This window comes from Apis florea, unplaced genomic scaffold, assembly GCF_048593485.1.
Source record: "Apis florea isolate Af1SG1 unplaced genomic scaffold, ASM4859348v1 contig_1615_pilon, whole genome shotgun sequence".
Taxonomy (NCBI): Eukaryota; Metazoa; Arthropoda; class Insecta; order Hymenoptera; family Apidae; genus Apis; species Apis florea.
In genome coordinates this window covers 5,951,652-5,967,662 of record NW_028256416.1, presented here as the reverse complement: position 1 = coordinate 5,967,662, position 16,011 = coordinate 5,951,652, and the positions used below count along the sequence as shown (strand labels likewise).

Below are 16,011 nucleotides of genomic sequence, written 5' to 3'. Positions count from 1 at the left end.
TTAGAGATTTCTATCTGAGGTCAACTAGGATGAATAACGAGCTGGGATACGTGATTTTCGTGATCTGTCCACGCGGAGAGATTCGTTTGTTCTTTATTGCTTCGTTATTTTTAGTCTGATTTTATTTTCATTCAAATCATATCAAGAGCACAAAGAAAATAATTTGTTCTCCATGATTTTTAGATTGATTTTCAACGGCAATAGTAATTCTATTTAGTCTTGTTGGTTAGATTAACTCCAATTTAGATAGCTTGTAATTATATATTTGTTATAAAATACATTTAATTGCATTGCACAATTAGAATATAGATAGTTATAAAAAACTATGAATAGATAATTTGTACTGATAATAATACACATGAATGATATAATCTATCGTGGTTTTTCCTAAGTGGAATTATATTTTTTTCATAATTAAGACGTAACAACAATTTTGTTTATAATGAAAAATAGTAAAATGAAAATATTATTATTACGGTAGGTATTAATTCTTTACGATATTACTTTTATAATATGCGAATTATTTCTTTATTCATATTTCTTTCCAGTTCATATTTATTATATTTTATTTATGTTGATTAAATAATTATTAAACATTTTTTTTATTTCATTGTGAATATTATCTTGTTAAAATGTAAGAGAAATAATTTTTTTATTAATAAAACAGTACATCAATAAGACATTTCAATAATAATAGATATTTAAATTTGCCGCGCTTCGCGCACAGTAATGGTTGATCGCATCTCATTGGTGGAATCACTTTATCCTCTCTTCGTACCTGTCAAGTACTCGATAGTTTGGCATAGTCAGCTGATGGCAAAATGCAATTAAGTGTTTCCTGTAATATTTCACGAAATCTATTCTAATTTTTGTGCGCGATCGTGAAATTTGTTGAGAATAATCTATTCGTAATCTACTAACCTTCTATTTCAAGTTTCCAAAGGAATATAGGTGAGAGAAAACGTAGTTACATTAATATTTAAAAGTTATGTGGTCGTATTGATTTACGATAAATTTATAATACAGCTAATATTAACAATAGTTAATATAACGATATCATGGGATTCTCCATTTTAATTATTAAGTTGGACAAAAATAATCATAAATTTTAATCATTTCTTTTCAATGCTTGTCTGTTATAGAGGTTAAGATATATTTTATTTTTACAATTTTATTTTATTAAATAAAAGATATATATATTAAATAAAAATAAATAAAAAGTATAGAATATGTAAAATATAAAGTATATATTATGCGTATATATGTATTTTTTTTAAAATATATATATTTTTTTTACAGAGGGATTCACAAGACTTTTTATAATTATTTACCAGAAGCAAATCTACCAAAAACAAAATGCCTCTAAGTGCAGGTAATTAAATATATTATAATTTATAATTTGAAATCAATTTTTATCCTTTTTACATAAAAAATTTATTTTTTTATATTAATTCATGTTTTAATATTATTTTTTTCAGATATATCTACAGCTCTTCATTTATTAGAGCATGTGCAGGAAAGAGTAGAAGATTGTAATGATCCAAAGCTACAAATGCATACTACTCAAGATATAAAATCTTTAATTTCTCTTCTGGAAGATCCAGTATTTCGTAGTATAGTGACCATTCAAGATTCTCTGATCGAATTAAATACTCAACTAGGCCAGCATCCGTCTATTATCCCTGGGGATTTTGATATAAACATCAGTGGACAACTTGAACTTTCTGTTCCTAGTACACCGGTTCAACCACTTGGATCAAATGTATATCAAGATCTATATCAAGATAGCAGCGAACTAGAAGATCAAAGAGTTCCAGTTGTTCCATTGGTGCATAGTAGCAGCGAAGATACTAGTGCACAGGTAAAATTTTGTTTAAAATACAATGAAATTAAAATGAATGCCTGAATTTATCTTACATTTACATTAATACTTTTATTTACTAAATACTACTATTTTTATTTTGTTGCAGGTTACAAGTCCAAGCCTTGTATCGGAAGTTATGGGAATGCCTCCAATTACAACAACAACATATGTTAAAGAATTTAAGAAGGTAATTGAAGCTGCAGCAAGAGGTCGTCAAGTATTTACTGTGCAGGTTGGTAAAATATATTTTGTTTATATTTTAGTTCAACAATCAAAGAGAGAGATTTAATATAATAATTTTTTTTTAAAGTTGTATAAACCAGAAGGTACTAGTTTGGGATTTAGTGTGGTTGGTCTTCGCAGTAAGGATAAAGGAGAGTTGGGTATATTCTTGCAGGAGATACAACCAAATGGCATAGCTGGTTGGTAAGTCAATTTTTAATTCATATAACATAGTTAATTATTAAATAACAACAAGAATTATTCCAATTATTTAATTAAAATATTCGTAAATAATATCAAACAATCTCAATAGAAAGTTTTAAAAGTATTTTTACTTTAGCGATATATATTTTCGAATAGTAATTTGAATTGCATTTAGATATTTTATAAAACATCGAATTTTTTTGTGCTTATATAATAAATATATTACTATTTACTAAATAGATAGTATCATAGTACATAGATTATATAAGCAGTGATGGGATCTCGTACGTAATGTTTCGTAATACGGTTCTATAATCTTCTATTATAGTTATATGCATCCATTTTTTTAATTAACTTATAATTTTAACGAATCGTCAAAAAATTTTCATTCACTATTAACAAAAAATATCTAATCACAATTCAATAATCAGCTCCTAATTAGCTCCTCAATTCCTACATTTCAACATATATTATATTAGTATCAAAAAATTTAGGATCATTATTATAATTTATAGAACTTTTAGTATTTAAAGGAAATATTTATTATATTTTTCTTTTTGATTGTTCCTTCTTAAAATTCACAGTCTAAATATAAAATAATTTCATAATATATTATATATCATAATATAAAATAGATCAAGGACCTAATTGTTCTCAATTTTGAATAACTTCTCCAAATTTTAATTTTAAAGTTTCCAAGTCAAATAACTAAATCCTGAAATTTAAATTTTATATCATGATGACGATTCTAATCATCTCTCATCAAATGATTCTAAACTTTCAAATGATATTGTATATCGTTCGAAAACAAAATTAATCATTCCATATCATGAAAGAGGGAGAGATAATTCTATACTTTCAAGTAACATTCGAATATTCAGTTAAAACTCTCGTTAAAACACGCAAATGTAGTTAGATTATTCGGTATTCGTGCCGAACAGCGAATATTATTCCGGTACCAGTCGATAAATTAATGCGAATCAAGCCACTACATGAATATTCGTTTGTTTTATGCCACGTAAGCTCGACGTATATAGAGAATATGAATATCGACATCGAAGGACGGACGTGTGGAGATAACGTTTGTCGAGTAATCGTATGTGAATATTTGTAAAAAAAAAAATCGAATATTTGACACGTTTTATTATTTAATGTGGATCATCGATGATCCATAAGTCTATTAATAAATGTTTATGCTTTTTTTTTCACAACAAATAAATATTTTTTTACGATATACGGCAATTTTAATAAGGCAAATTAATTAAATTAAAATTTAAAATAATTGCTATTCTTTTTGATTAAATATTTTGATAAAATTGTTTCATTTTAATTTATCATTTCAATATTTAGCGTAATAGATATTTCTTTTTAATTAGATATTCTAATGCAATTTTTTTCATTTTGATTTATAAGTTAAAAATTTCCCCAAATTTGACAATATTGTAATATTAAAATTGCTATTCAAACGGATGAGATTTACTATAAATCATATTAAATTTCCTTTTAAATTTACGTTAAACGTATATTTATCGAATTGAAAAAATTCTCGTGAAAATTAAATTGAAAATTTAATCGAAAAAAACATATTAATAAAAGTCATAGGTATATATCTTCATATTATATTCTTATATATATACTGTATCTGCTGAGAGTACATTTTTGTCCCTTATGGATGGAGGGAATATAATGCCATCGTAAAGTCAGTAGGGATATCAAAAAATACATACAACTTGAAATAAAAAATCTGACAGATAGATGGGATTTAAAGTCGTTTTATACGCTCTTCATTCTATTTCGTTGTCTTCGATGCAATATATATCCTTATAATATATTAGAATTTTGTTTTTTTTTCTGATATAATTTTTCATTTTCTTACCTATTTAAAAGATCATTAATCATGTTCCCAATTCATATCAAAATTTTCAATCAATTTTATATAATCCACATAGAAATCAAATTCATCATCTTTGTCAAGATTAATTGTTAAATTTCTTACAAGAAAGTTAATCATTAAACGATTCATACATGTTTAGATTATATCTTAGAGAAGTATCTTTTGAAGATTGTCGATATTTATAGTTAATCATTAATAATTTTTTTTCATATTTATTTTTCAATTATAAATTACACTCGCGTATCATTTCGAGACGACAATAAAATCGGTGTTACAAAACTTCCTTTACATATTGACTATTTAAAATTTCGTTGTGTCAAGAAATATGTCACGTTCATTCAGACTCGTGTACCATTCTAGAAACCAACAAAAGTTCGTTAATTCTTAAAATTTCCCCCTCCGTCTACACGACGAAGAGAGGATAAATCTCAATATAAAAAAATAGTCGGTGTCATCTTCATCTTTTCAAATTTCTTCCCTCTTAACAACCTTTACAATCTTCCAATCCATCTGAATATCGAAACAGGATTATCCTGAAAAAAAAAAAAAAAAAAAAAGAAAAGGAAAATTCAGAGAATCATAATTCGAAGCATCCTTCGTTCCACGAGACTCGGGGGCGTGCTTGTTGGCACACCCTGTGTGTACACCCGGTGCGTTGATCGGGTGGCTGGTTGCACGCATGCCCGGTTACCTCTGTCCGGAAGCCTCGCCACCGTGGAGAAAACGATGCTTTCGAAAAAGAGGCCTCCCACTTTCGGCCGAGCAGTCTTCGACTGATCCTCGACCGAGAAAGGTCGTCGTTGGTCCGTTGGCGCGCGCGCGCGTTACCAATCGAACACATCGTGCGTGTGCCTCTCTCCCCCTCCCCAACCATCGTCGCGAGTATCCATCGTCGCTTTGCCGCCCCTCCCGCTCGGTTGCAATCTCGTAGCAGTGCCTCGCCAAATTTCACCCCGCGTTCTCTCCTCTTTCTCTCTCTCTCTCTCTCTCTCTCTTTTTTTCCCCTCTCTTTTCCAACCACAGAACCGGCCGAGGTCAGAGACAAAGAAGCAGCCTCGACCCTCTTTCTCTTTCGCGCGAGTTCGATGTTCTTCCGGTTCAACGATTCCCCAGCTTCCTTGGGACGGTGTGCCGCGTCTTGGATCCGCTCTTGTTCCGTTTCCTCGTTTGTTTCCGTTTCGCGCCACGTACATCCTCCCCTCCCTCCATCCCTTGCCTTTTCCCCCCCTTATGGCCCTTCGATGTTTGGTGATTTTTTGGTGGAAGGGTGAGTGAACACGGAGAGAGAGAGAGAGAGAGAGAGAGAGAGAGAGAGAGAGAGAGAGAGAGAGAGAGAGAGAGAATCGTGAGAAGGTATTTAACACTTAGGAAGCTGTGAGGCCATCCGCCGGATACTGTGAAATCATCCGATGGTACGTGTTTTTGTTTCTTTCTCTTCTCCTTAAGTTTACTTTCAGTAAGTCCTTTTCCTTGGGACTTTTGCGCCGGAGTTCATTACCGGGAGTGGTTGGTGCGCAGCACATTGTGTGCTTTTGTTTTTGGATCGTGTGATATTGAAACTGTTGATTTGCGTAGCGTTCGAATGTATAAAATACGAAGAATTGATTAGAATTGCGATGCAAGGAGTGTAACTTAAATATTCGTTCGGTTGTAGTTTAGTTGAATATAATTTTATTTCTAGAATTATTAATCTTCGCGATATTTCGCGTGAAAGAAAGATCGAAGAGTTAGTCTTAGATCGTTTCCAACGATGAGAAATATATTGGAAGTGTTGGAAACATAGTTCTCCTTCATTCTTCTAGATTATTATAGCGTTGTATATCGTTATTTGTGATAGAACATTTCGAAATATTTGGAATATTTGAATTAAAATAGTTGGAAACGCAGTATATAATAGTATATCGTAGATTTTTTAAAGTTTAAGCTTGGATGTTTTTAAATTTGTTTTTTCTCCCTACGGTAATATTGTGCCAAAGTAAATTTAACGAGTAGTTATAATTCCGAATATAAGTTTATCTTAATTTAATTTAGCTTTACGTATAGAATCAACGCGATGTGAAAAGAGTCGGTAAACTTGGATATTATTAAATTCGCAAATTGGCATTAATTTAAAAAAATAGAAAGAAAATGAAATTCTTGTACATTCGAGTATATATTGCTCTCATTTACAAATAGTAAAGCGATGTACGGACTATTTCTTTATGTTCATCGCGTGTAAAATTAGTCGCAAGGGACGTATGAGGATCGAAATAGGTTTATGACACGATAAAATGCATGGTAAACACAATTATTAAGGATCAATTTCATTTTGCTATTAATTTTTTTTTTTTATATATATTCTAAATTTATTAAATTTCCAATTAATTTCTAGTTGGTAGCTATGTTTTATAAATATCATTTTATGCTTATTAATAAATTAATAGTAAAGATAAGGGTGACATCCATGAGATAGAGTACAATAGGAAGGTATTAATACGGTTGATAAATATTCATTATTGTATACGTGTTAACATTTTGATAAAATTCATTTCCTTATTTTCTCCGTTGTATATACTTTTCATTTACAACAAATTTACCTAGTTGATAAATTTCTCGATTTTTGAATTAAAATCTCGTAACGACGAAATTCGTTCATCCTTTCATTCAAGCGTGAATAAACGTGACATAAAAATGATCTGAATAATGGTCAGCGATTTAATTATTAATAGAACTTCGTTAGGTTCGATTAAGCATTCGAATCCTGATTAAGTCATTGTCGTGTATTTGTAGTACGTGCACGTTGCCCGCCTCATTCATGAATGATAGATTAACGATCAGTTTTCGGTAAAATGTGTGGGAATTTAATTCGAAGGCAATCTTTAAAATATAGAATCGTTGCTTCCGTTAAAAATCTGAAATAATTCGAAATTTATAATGTAAATATTCATATTTTTACTGGAAGAAAAAAATGGATTATGTAAAAAAGAAATATATATTCGTATAAAAGTTCATTCATAATTCCCCACTGCTTTTTCTTTTTCTTTTTTTTCTTTTTTTTTTTTAAATAGAATTATTAATGAAGCAAAGTTTTAAATAGAAAATTTTACCCCAAATCGAGTTATAAATTTTATTTTATCCTTTATTTCTTATTTCGAATTCATCCAGAATTCATCCTAAGCTTCTTTGATGTTTTATTTATGGATTGCAACGAGAGTAATCTTTAGTTTTTTATCATCAGTATAGAATTTTTAGATTTAAAATTTTGTAAAAGATTAATTTTTAGGACAAAGGTTGTATTCCACAGAAATTTTTACTCGTGATATTAGAATTTTAATCACAATGTCTGCAATTATTTTCAAAACTTGTATCGTAAAAATTAGATGATCGAGGATTAGATTCATTTATCTGAAATATCTTATTTTTTGGAAGATCATAGGAATGATGACGAACATTTTATTTTTTTCTTATTGATTCCAAAGAGAGGAATTTTCTATTTTCCAAGAATTATTTTTTAGATTTAGATTGAGAAGAATCGGAATTTTATAATATTTTTGAATACAATCTTTAAAAATAGGAATTTTTTATCTCAAGAAAAGAAAGGAGATTTGTCAGACTTCCTAAAATATTCCATTGTTTTTAAAATGAGATGGTATACGATGCGAAAGAATAGTTCGAAACTGCTCCACGTAACGCGTTTGAAAGACAGAAAATGTCAGATCGATCAGAATTTACGTAAATAGAATTCTCTTGTTCGTATTCATGCGTCGAAGAATTGGAATTTCGTTAAGATATTCACTTTTGTAAGAATATTTCAAACATTTTTCTGCGTCCGATGACTTCTATGAAAAGTAATTTTTACATATCCTGCAATTTATTATGTTAGTTACTAAAATAAAAAGAACGTAACAATTTTTATTCTTTCCTTAATGTTATGATGTTATTTATATTTTTAGAGTTACTAGATTTTTAGATTAATAAATTAAAGTGGATTAAACAAGTGACACGAAATGATAAGAAGTAGAGTTGTAATAAATAAAAAGCAAATTTTTATCCTTTATTTGTCTATCTAGACGATAATTCAATAAAGAAAGTTATAAAGAGTAAAGTGTTATTTGATATGTAATTCAGATGTAAATTATAATAAAAGAGTTGCTCAATCAAGAAGTAATTGAAGTAATTCATAAATCTAACAGGACAAGTTAATTAATAATTTTCTGTTTTAATTTCGTTTAATTTAATTAATGGATAGTGACATTTTCATACTAAAAAAATTTTAAGACTAGCTAAGTTAAGTAGTAAAGGTGATTTAATCAGATTAAGTAAATAATTATAGTTATCAGGGAGGAAAATATAACGTAGTTTTTTTTTTCTTTCTTCGTAATATCATGGTACGAGATTTGAAGTTTAATTCTAAGAACTTATGCTTCTCTCTTGCAAGTCAAGATAAAAAGCAGACATTCATGTGCAAGTGTCTAAAAAAAGAAAATCAAAGCATGCCAGATAAGTTCAGGGTTAGGTATATGAAAAAATAATGTCTCGATGTTAAGTTAAATTTCATAAAGTTTGTAATTTTTTTTTCTTTTCCAAAAAAAAATTGATAAGAAACAATAATTTTTCTCTCGTATTAAATTTTCTTATCTCTTTCCTTGATAAATAAAGCATTGAACGGTAATTTATTAAACGAAAATCGTGTTTTCAAGATTAATGAATTTATTTTTCGACAAAAAACAAGATTTAAAATTATATTCAAACTTTCGATTATTAATCGCAAAAGTATATCGTGTAGAAATAATAAATGATTCTTATAATTTTTTTCATTTCTTAGTTACAAATTTCCCGGTTACTCTAATATTGATAAAATAGTATAAAATAGAAATGAAGTAATTTTCAAAAACGCCATTTTGATTTGTTGTGATTGTGATGTTATTCATGTTGCTTTCTTTTAAATCCTATATTATATAAAAGCAATAAAATATCTGGAAATAAAATAAAAAAGGAAAAGGTATAGGAAAGTGGTGGAAATTTTAATTCGAAACGAATTATATTCGTAAATAAAAATTTTATTACATACATCATTTTTCATCGATTAATTTTTCCCAATTTTTCCAAATTCATTTCACGAAGAATATTTTTATATTCCAATTTTCCCACAAATATTACTATACTATTCCTCGATATCTTGAACAGTAGCGTACATATATCATTCTTCCTTTTTATATCCCTTTCAAGATATAAAAATTTCTTCTCCAACCCCTTGAAATATAAAAATATCCTAGAATTCATTCTTCTATTATAAATTTACCCACCTCGAAAAAACTCACTTTCACCTCTGTCCCTTAACGTGTTCACAATATCAAACAATATCATGATATTCATCCTTCATTATCCAAACCACAAATTCAATAAATAAATCTACCATTAACAACAACAATTTCAACGATAGAAACGAAACGAAATTCATTTCTCGCTCTTTACGAAGAAATTCCATAAAAAAAAAAAAAAAAAAAGGAAAAAGAAAAAAGAGAGAAAGATTCGAAAGACATTCGAGGCGCAGCAGAAATATACGGATAAGTGGAGAAAGGTGTAAAATCGTGTGTTTTTATCGACCTCGGCTCCGTTCTGCGGGAAAACTGGTGGCTTGTACACGCCTCGAAGGTGAAACTGGGTTAGATCGTCCATAGGTGTAGTTGTGATCGATCTCAGATTCGAATTCAACGCGAAATTATTCCGCTTTCTGGATTATTCATGCCTCGACAGTCGGCGGCCGGTCGCCGATTCAATCCGATGTTGTTCGATCGATGTCCAGACATTAAATAGACAAATCTCTTCCCTCCTTCCTCCTTTATTTTATTCCTCTTTCTTCTCTTTTTTACTTCTCTCTTTTTCCTCCTCCTCCTCCTCTTCTGTTTTTAATCGTCGTCGTTGAACGGGGGAACTTAAGCGAAGCGTTAAACGATATCGGTGCAATTATTTTTCTGCTAGATTTCGTTGCGGTATCGTGCTTCCTCCAAGGGATGGTTTTTATCGTTATGATTTTTCTCGAGTGCCTTCTATTTTTTTTTTTTTGTTTCAATAGATCCCGATCTCCTGGAGATTGTCGAGGTATATCTTTTCCCTGGAAAATGTAAAATATATTTGGAATAATAAATTGGATTTATAATTGTTCTTAAATGTAATTGGTAATAAAAATTGGTGTTGCTTCGATGAATTGGTTTTGTGGAAGATTGTTCTTTAATTTTTTTTTTTTTTAAGGATTACCGATATTTTAAATACTTAATAAATATATATTGGTATTTATTGATCGATGAAAAGTTGAAAATGTACTATTTTTTATATCTGAAAGAGTTATTTTTTTTAATTTTATTACACTGTCAAATAAATGTTTAAATTATACAAAATAGGGTATTTAATCGAGTATAGAGTTTAAAAATTTGAACAATTTTTTCGCTAAATAAAAAAATTCATCAAACATGCAATATCTTAAGGAAATTACTAGTTTCAAGTTTAATAAGAAAGATGCACAGCTTCTGAAATAATCCTCAAGAAACATGTCTGACCAGCAATTATCTGTTTCTACTGTTACGACTTGGCCTCATTTACATTTATCTTTCTCACTTTTTCTCGTCCTCTGCAATAAATCATTTCTTATTCGTTTTATCATCATCATCATCATCGTCGTCAAAAAGAAAAATAAAACGATGAAATTAATATCGTCTCGTTATATAATTATTATTTATTATTTGTTATTTACAAGTACGTAGATCGTTGTCGTCGAGTTCAGAATTTATCCTCCCGAATATGAAACCTCATAAAAGTTTTGGAATTGCAAATGGGCTGTCAGAGTGCTCTATTTATATCAGAAATTGAATATTCGGCAAAAATTTTCGCCCATTAAAATTCCAATAAAATCGAAGGAAAGAAAATATTGCGTTATAATACGAAATTCTCAGAGATTCTAAAAATTCTCGAATTTTATTAAACGATACGCGTTTCGAGCCTCTTTCCCCCCTCGATATACGCAATTTATTCGCGTAATGTATATTTAAATTATCGAAATGGTCGACTGAATTTCAATATCGATACATACGAGGCAAGCGGCAACTCGAATTAAAATAATCATTTTCGAATTGAATAATCTTCGAGCCAGCGAACGATCAACTTTATCGAAACGATTTCTTTTGTATCAATTCAATCGATGTTCTTCCATTCATTACGATTATTTTTATAGTTAAACTCGTTTTTGTAGTTAGTTTTTGCTCGATTTTGACCATTTTAGAAATGCATTTATCGAAAAAAAAAAAAATAATTATTTTCAATTTTTCGAAGGGAAATGATGTATATCATGTTATTATAAATTTCAAAATAATTTTATCTAGATTATTCGTAGATGTTTAAAAATCAATCTGGAAAAATTTTATTGCGAGATTATAGAGTTTTAGCAAGTGAAGTTTTGGCAAGCTTGTTATAAAGTACATTAGAACTCCATCTATATAAATGTATCAATTGAGATAACTGGAACTGGTTCGAATAATAGGAGTGATAATATGATAATAGGTGATCTTCCATATCTGTCATTTTTCTTTCGAATAATCGAAGTTCATTCCTGAATCATAACTGAACTCGAACACACACATTTCTCTTAATTATCAATTGGAGATAAATTCTAAAGATATTATTCGTATAATAGAAAAACGAAAGAGAAATAAACGCAAACGTCGATCACAGATATCACAAATATCAATTTATTATTTAAAAATGCATTATGAATTAAATCAAATAAGTTTGTTACAATTATCAGCTTCCAATTTTCAATTTAGACCAAAGAGAAAAATTCATTATTCTTTTTATTTAAATTTCTCAACATGGAAAATTCAAAGATCAATAAACTACTTGTCTTTTTTTAATCACAATTTCCCAACTTTTCGAATTAAATAATTTTTACATGATTCTTAAGAAAATGCTGAAAGAAACAAATTCGTTTATATTCGTTTATATCAAACGACATCCATTCGTGAATCAATATGCGAGTCGCTTAAAAAAATTCCTTGCCTCGTAAGGAAACAAAGCGATATTCTTTGTATGCAAAATTCAAGGAATCAGAGTTAATTGGAATCACAAAGGGTTGAACTAACTTCTGAAGAACTCTGAGGTCGATTAGTTGCACACAGAGGCGGTTTAGTTTGCTTTACGAATCGACGGTTGAGAGCAAGTGTTTCGTGGGAGGACTTAACGTCGACGAGTAAGTACATGGGTTAAGCACAATGAAGATCGGTATCCGTGATGGCCAAGTCTGTACGAAGTCAGCACGATTCTACTCTCGTTCGTTCGAATGCACCAACGACAAATTTCTCCAGTAGTAACAATCCCTTGTTCGAGCTTCTCGTTCTGGAGAAATCGAGGATGATCAGGTTAATTTAAATGCATTTCGATACGAATTTTTGCGAATTAAATTAATTTACCAGAATAATCGAAATAAATGTGATTGTGTTGATTTTTGATTAAATGGAAAATTCGCAATTCGTAGAATTCTTTTCTGAATGAATTTTCGAATACTTATATTTTTGAATCACGATTCTTTTTATGATTATGCGTGTTGGAGTTACGCTTTAAAATATTTATTTATAAATTGCATCGAACGAAGAATTAGAACGAGTTACATATAAATTTGATACATCTAAAAAGTGAAAATTCGAATATACGAATTTGAGATATATTTGAATATAAAATTTAAGATATTCGAGCATTCGAACATATTCAAGATTCTTTTTGATTCCACAGTATTGCGAGTCAAAAAAAAATAAGAAATCGATTCCATCGCACCATTTTATCTATATCAAGAGGATTGAACAAATATTCGAGCGAGTCACATAAACGAGAAACTTTCATTTCATGCATTCAAATTTGACTGTCGTAGTCGAAACATTCAAGCTACTTCAAATATTCAAATATTCAGATATAAAAATTCAAAGTAAACCTTTTGACTTACGACGTCATCTTCAAGATGTTATCAATTCCTAGTAAAAAATCGAGAGCTATTTATCATTTAAATTTTATCGCGCACTACGATAATATCTATAAGAACTCTAAATATTTCTCCAGAATTTTTATCTTTATTGTTCGTAAATGGAACGAAAATTTAAACGAGCAGTCTCTCGATCAAATTATAATATATAAAAATCTAAAATTCAATTCCATACGTTCCAACATCGAAATCAAATTCTCGTTCGATCCCGCAAAACGATATACAAATAACGACAAACTCACGTTATCGTCAAACCACCATCGCATCCATCATAGAGCTCGATCAAGAAAAACGAGAGAATGAAGAAAAGGCGAAAAAATTGACGAACGTCTTTTTTTTACACTTTCAGAATCGGGAATAAAGGTCGAACGAAATAAAAAAAGGTAGAAACCACCCCCGAAGAGGCAATCGCAGCTGTATTTCTGTTTCTATCCACTTAACAAGCAACAGAGACCAAGAGAATTATCGCAATGGATAACACTGTGTTTCTGACAACGTCATCGTTACCACGTTGTAACTTGAAATTGATTAGCCCTTTAACCGATTCACTTTGGGATAGGGGGATGAATCGATACACGAGCCAAATTTCATTCGTTCGATCGAAGTCTTTTCTTTTCTTTTCTTTTCTTTTTCTTTCTTTCTTTCTCAAAGAATGGGACAATTACTGTCGTCGTCTACTTAGAAGTTCTCCCTTGGAAACTCGTGTCTCGCTTGGGATTCTCGATCGACCGGGTCGAAGACTTTTTAATGTCTTCTCTTTATTTTCTTTTCTCTATTGGACGGGACGTTTCGAATGGAATATCGGATTGAGGAAACTGTGGATTCTATTTTCGAGATAGGATTTTTGTAATTGAATAATTATTTGATGATGAAGTTGAATTTTGGAAGTTAGAAGAAGAAGAAATTGAGCAGATGAGGATGGAATTATTTTATTTAGAGTATAATTAAATTGGTTAAATTGGTAATTATAATTTTAATAATGATTTACAATGGTAATAGCAAGAAGTAAGCTTTTTTTTTTTAATATATAAGGGTCGTTTAATTGTTGGTTAAGGGTTGATCGAGAATTGTGTGAATCTTTCTTTGATCAAATCTTTGATTTGAATGATTTTCTTTTTTTCTATTTGAACAACTTTTGAAGCGTTTTTATGGAAATTTTCCATAGAATTTTATTCGAATTGATAAAAACAGAATATTTTTCTAAGAAAATTTGACGTGATGCGAAATTTCTGATAATAAGCAAACTTGTTGAAAGTTAAATTGTTTATTGTAATAATCAGCTGTGTAATTTAATAGAAACTAATAGAATTGTACGATCGTTACAACAAAAAATGCTTGACAAATAAGCGTCTTTAGCCTTCAAACATTTTCAAATTTTTGTTTGATCACCGTAGAATCTAACTTGTTACAAAACTACTAGAATTAACAATTCAAATTTAATAACACAATTAAAAATGACATATATTTATTCGTCACGAAACAACTTACTCGCACGCACAACTTCATTTATGCGTTTCGAGAAGTTTGAACCACGATTTATAAACGTATTAAAAACTACAATAATCATATATGTATAGATAAAATAAACGAACGATAAATCTATATCAAGTATCCGAAACGAGAAAGATTTTTTAAACGGCCATAGTCATTATTTTCTCGAGCATACTTCCGTTGTGGAACTCGAACGTGTCGACGAGCACTCGAACTTGAAGCGGAGGATTTCCATGATCCGGATAATCCGTGGAAATGTGACGGACTCGAAGCTTGCAGCAGTTCCAGATCGGACTAACGAATCTCTCTCTCTCTCTCTCTCTCTCTTTCACTGAATCGTGGCCATCGTCTATCTTTTTTTCCTCTCCATTTTTTCTCTCTTTTTTTTTTCACTCGATGCGTGAATTATTTTTGTTCATTTTTTTCCACGTGGCCCAGAGAGAGAAAGAGAAAGAGAGACAGGGAGAGGGAGGTCTGAATTTAGGCATGGCTGTATTTCCAGGCCGTTGACAATGAGAGAATTGATCTATCGAGCGCGTGCCAACCGAGTATTCGATGCAGTTGTCTTCTCGAGTTTTTTCTTCTCTTTTCTCTTCTTTCTTTTTTTTTTTTGTGTTTGTGTGTGCACACGTGTGTTGCACAGTTAAAGAGGAAGAGAAAGCGGAGAAGATGAGACTAGTGGTGTCTTTTCTTGGGGCAAAAGTGTACAGCGGTTGCCAAAAATTTTAAGATGATTGGATCTTTTATATCGAATTTTGGAACGTGTGAGAATAGTTGGATTTAAATTTGGATATAAATTTCTTATTTCTTCTATTTTATATGGGAAATTGTTCAATTGTTTCTTTTGAACGAAGTTGTTTCTTTTTTGATCAGAATTTTGTTTAAGATTTTTTTAAGTTATAAGATATACTATTAATATTATTAGTATTTTCTTTTTATCATTATTATTGCTTATTACTTTTTCAAGAAGTTATAGTTACAATGAAGCCACATTATGGCTAAGAATTTTTGATAGCCATCATATTTTGATACATATATCGAGAGAGGGAAGTTTCTTGAGAGTTGCTTGAGAGTTTTATTATTATTGGAAATTTAGAATATTGAGAAATTTTCTTGCGGATTTAAATAATAAACCTATAGAAAACCTATAGATTTCAAAATTATTGTATATCGTTCAGATATAGGTATCGAAATATATACGTATTTTACAAACAAAATGGAAAGGATTTATATCACAATATCTATCTTATCTGTTTCATCTGTAATAAAATTTAGATTAATACCACGATATGTCTGATATGTCTAATGTTTGTGTCCCAATTAATTCCTTAAAAA

General features: G+C 29.9%; 1 protein-coding gene across 2 annotated transcripts in view; it reads left to right on the top strand.

Moving 5' to 3' along the window:
- Positions 1-758: 758 nt before the first annotated feature.
- LOC100870882 (multiple PDZ domain protein) overlaps positions 759-16,011 on the top strand; it is a 113,146-nt gene continuing 97,893 nt past the window's right edge. Inside the window, exons 1-5 of one of the 2 annotated variants that reach the window (XM_003697716.4) lie at positions 759-951; positions 1,300-1,372; positions 1,479-1,861; positions 1,971-2,096; positions 2,175-2,290. In XM_003697716.4, coding sequence (XP_003697764.3) covers positions 1,357-1,372; positions 1,479-1,861; positions 1,971-2,096; positions 2,175-2,290 — 641 coding nt within the window. In that variant the 5' untranslated portion in view covers positions 759-951; positions 1,300-1,356. Of the gene's footprint in view, positions 952-1,299; positions 1,373-1,478; positions 1,862-1,970; positions 2,097-2,174; positions 2,291-5,557; positions 5,597-16,011 lie in introns of those variants that run through there. The other variant, XM_086903280.1, reaches the window with a different exon arrangement.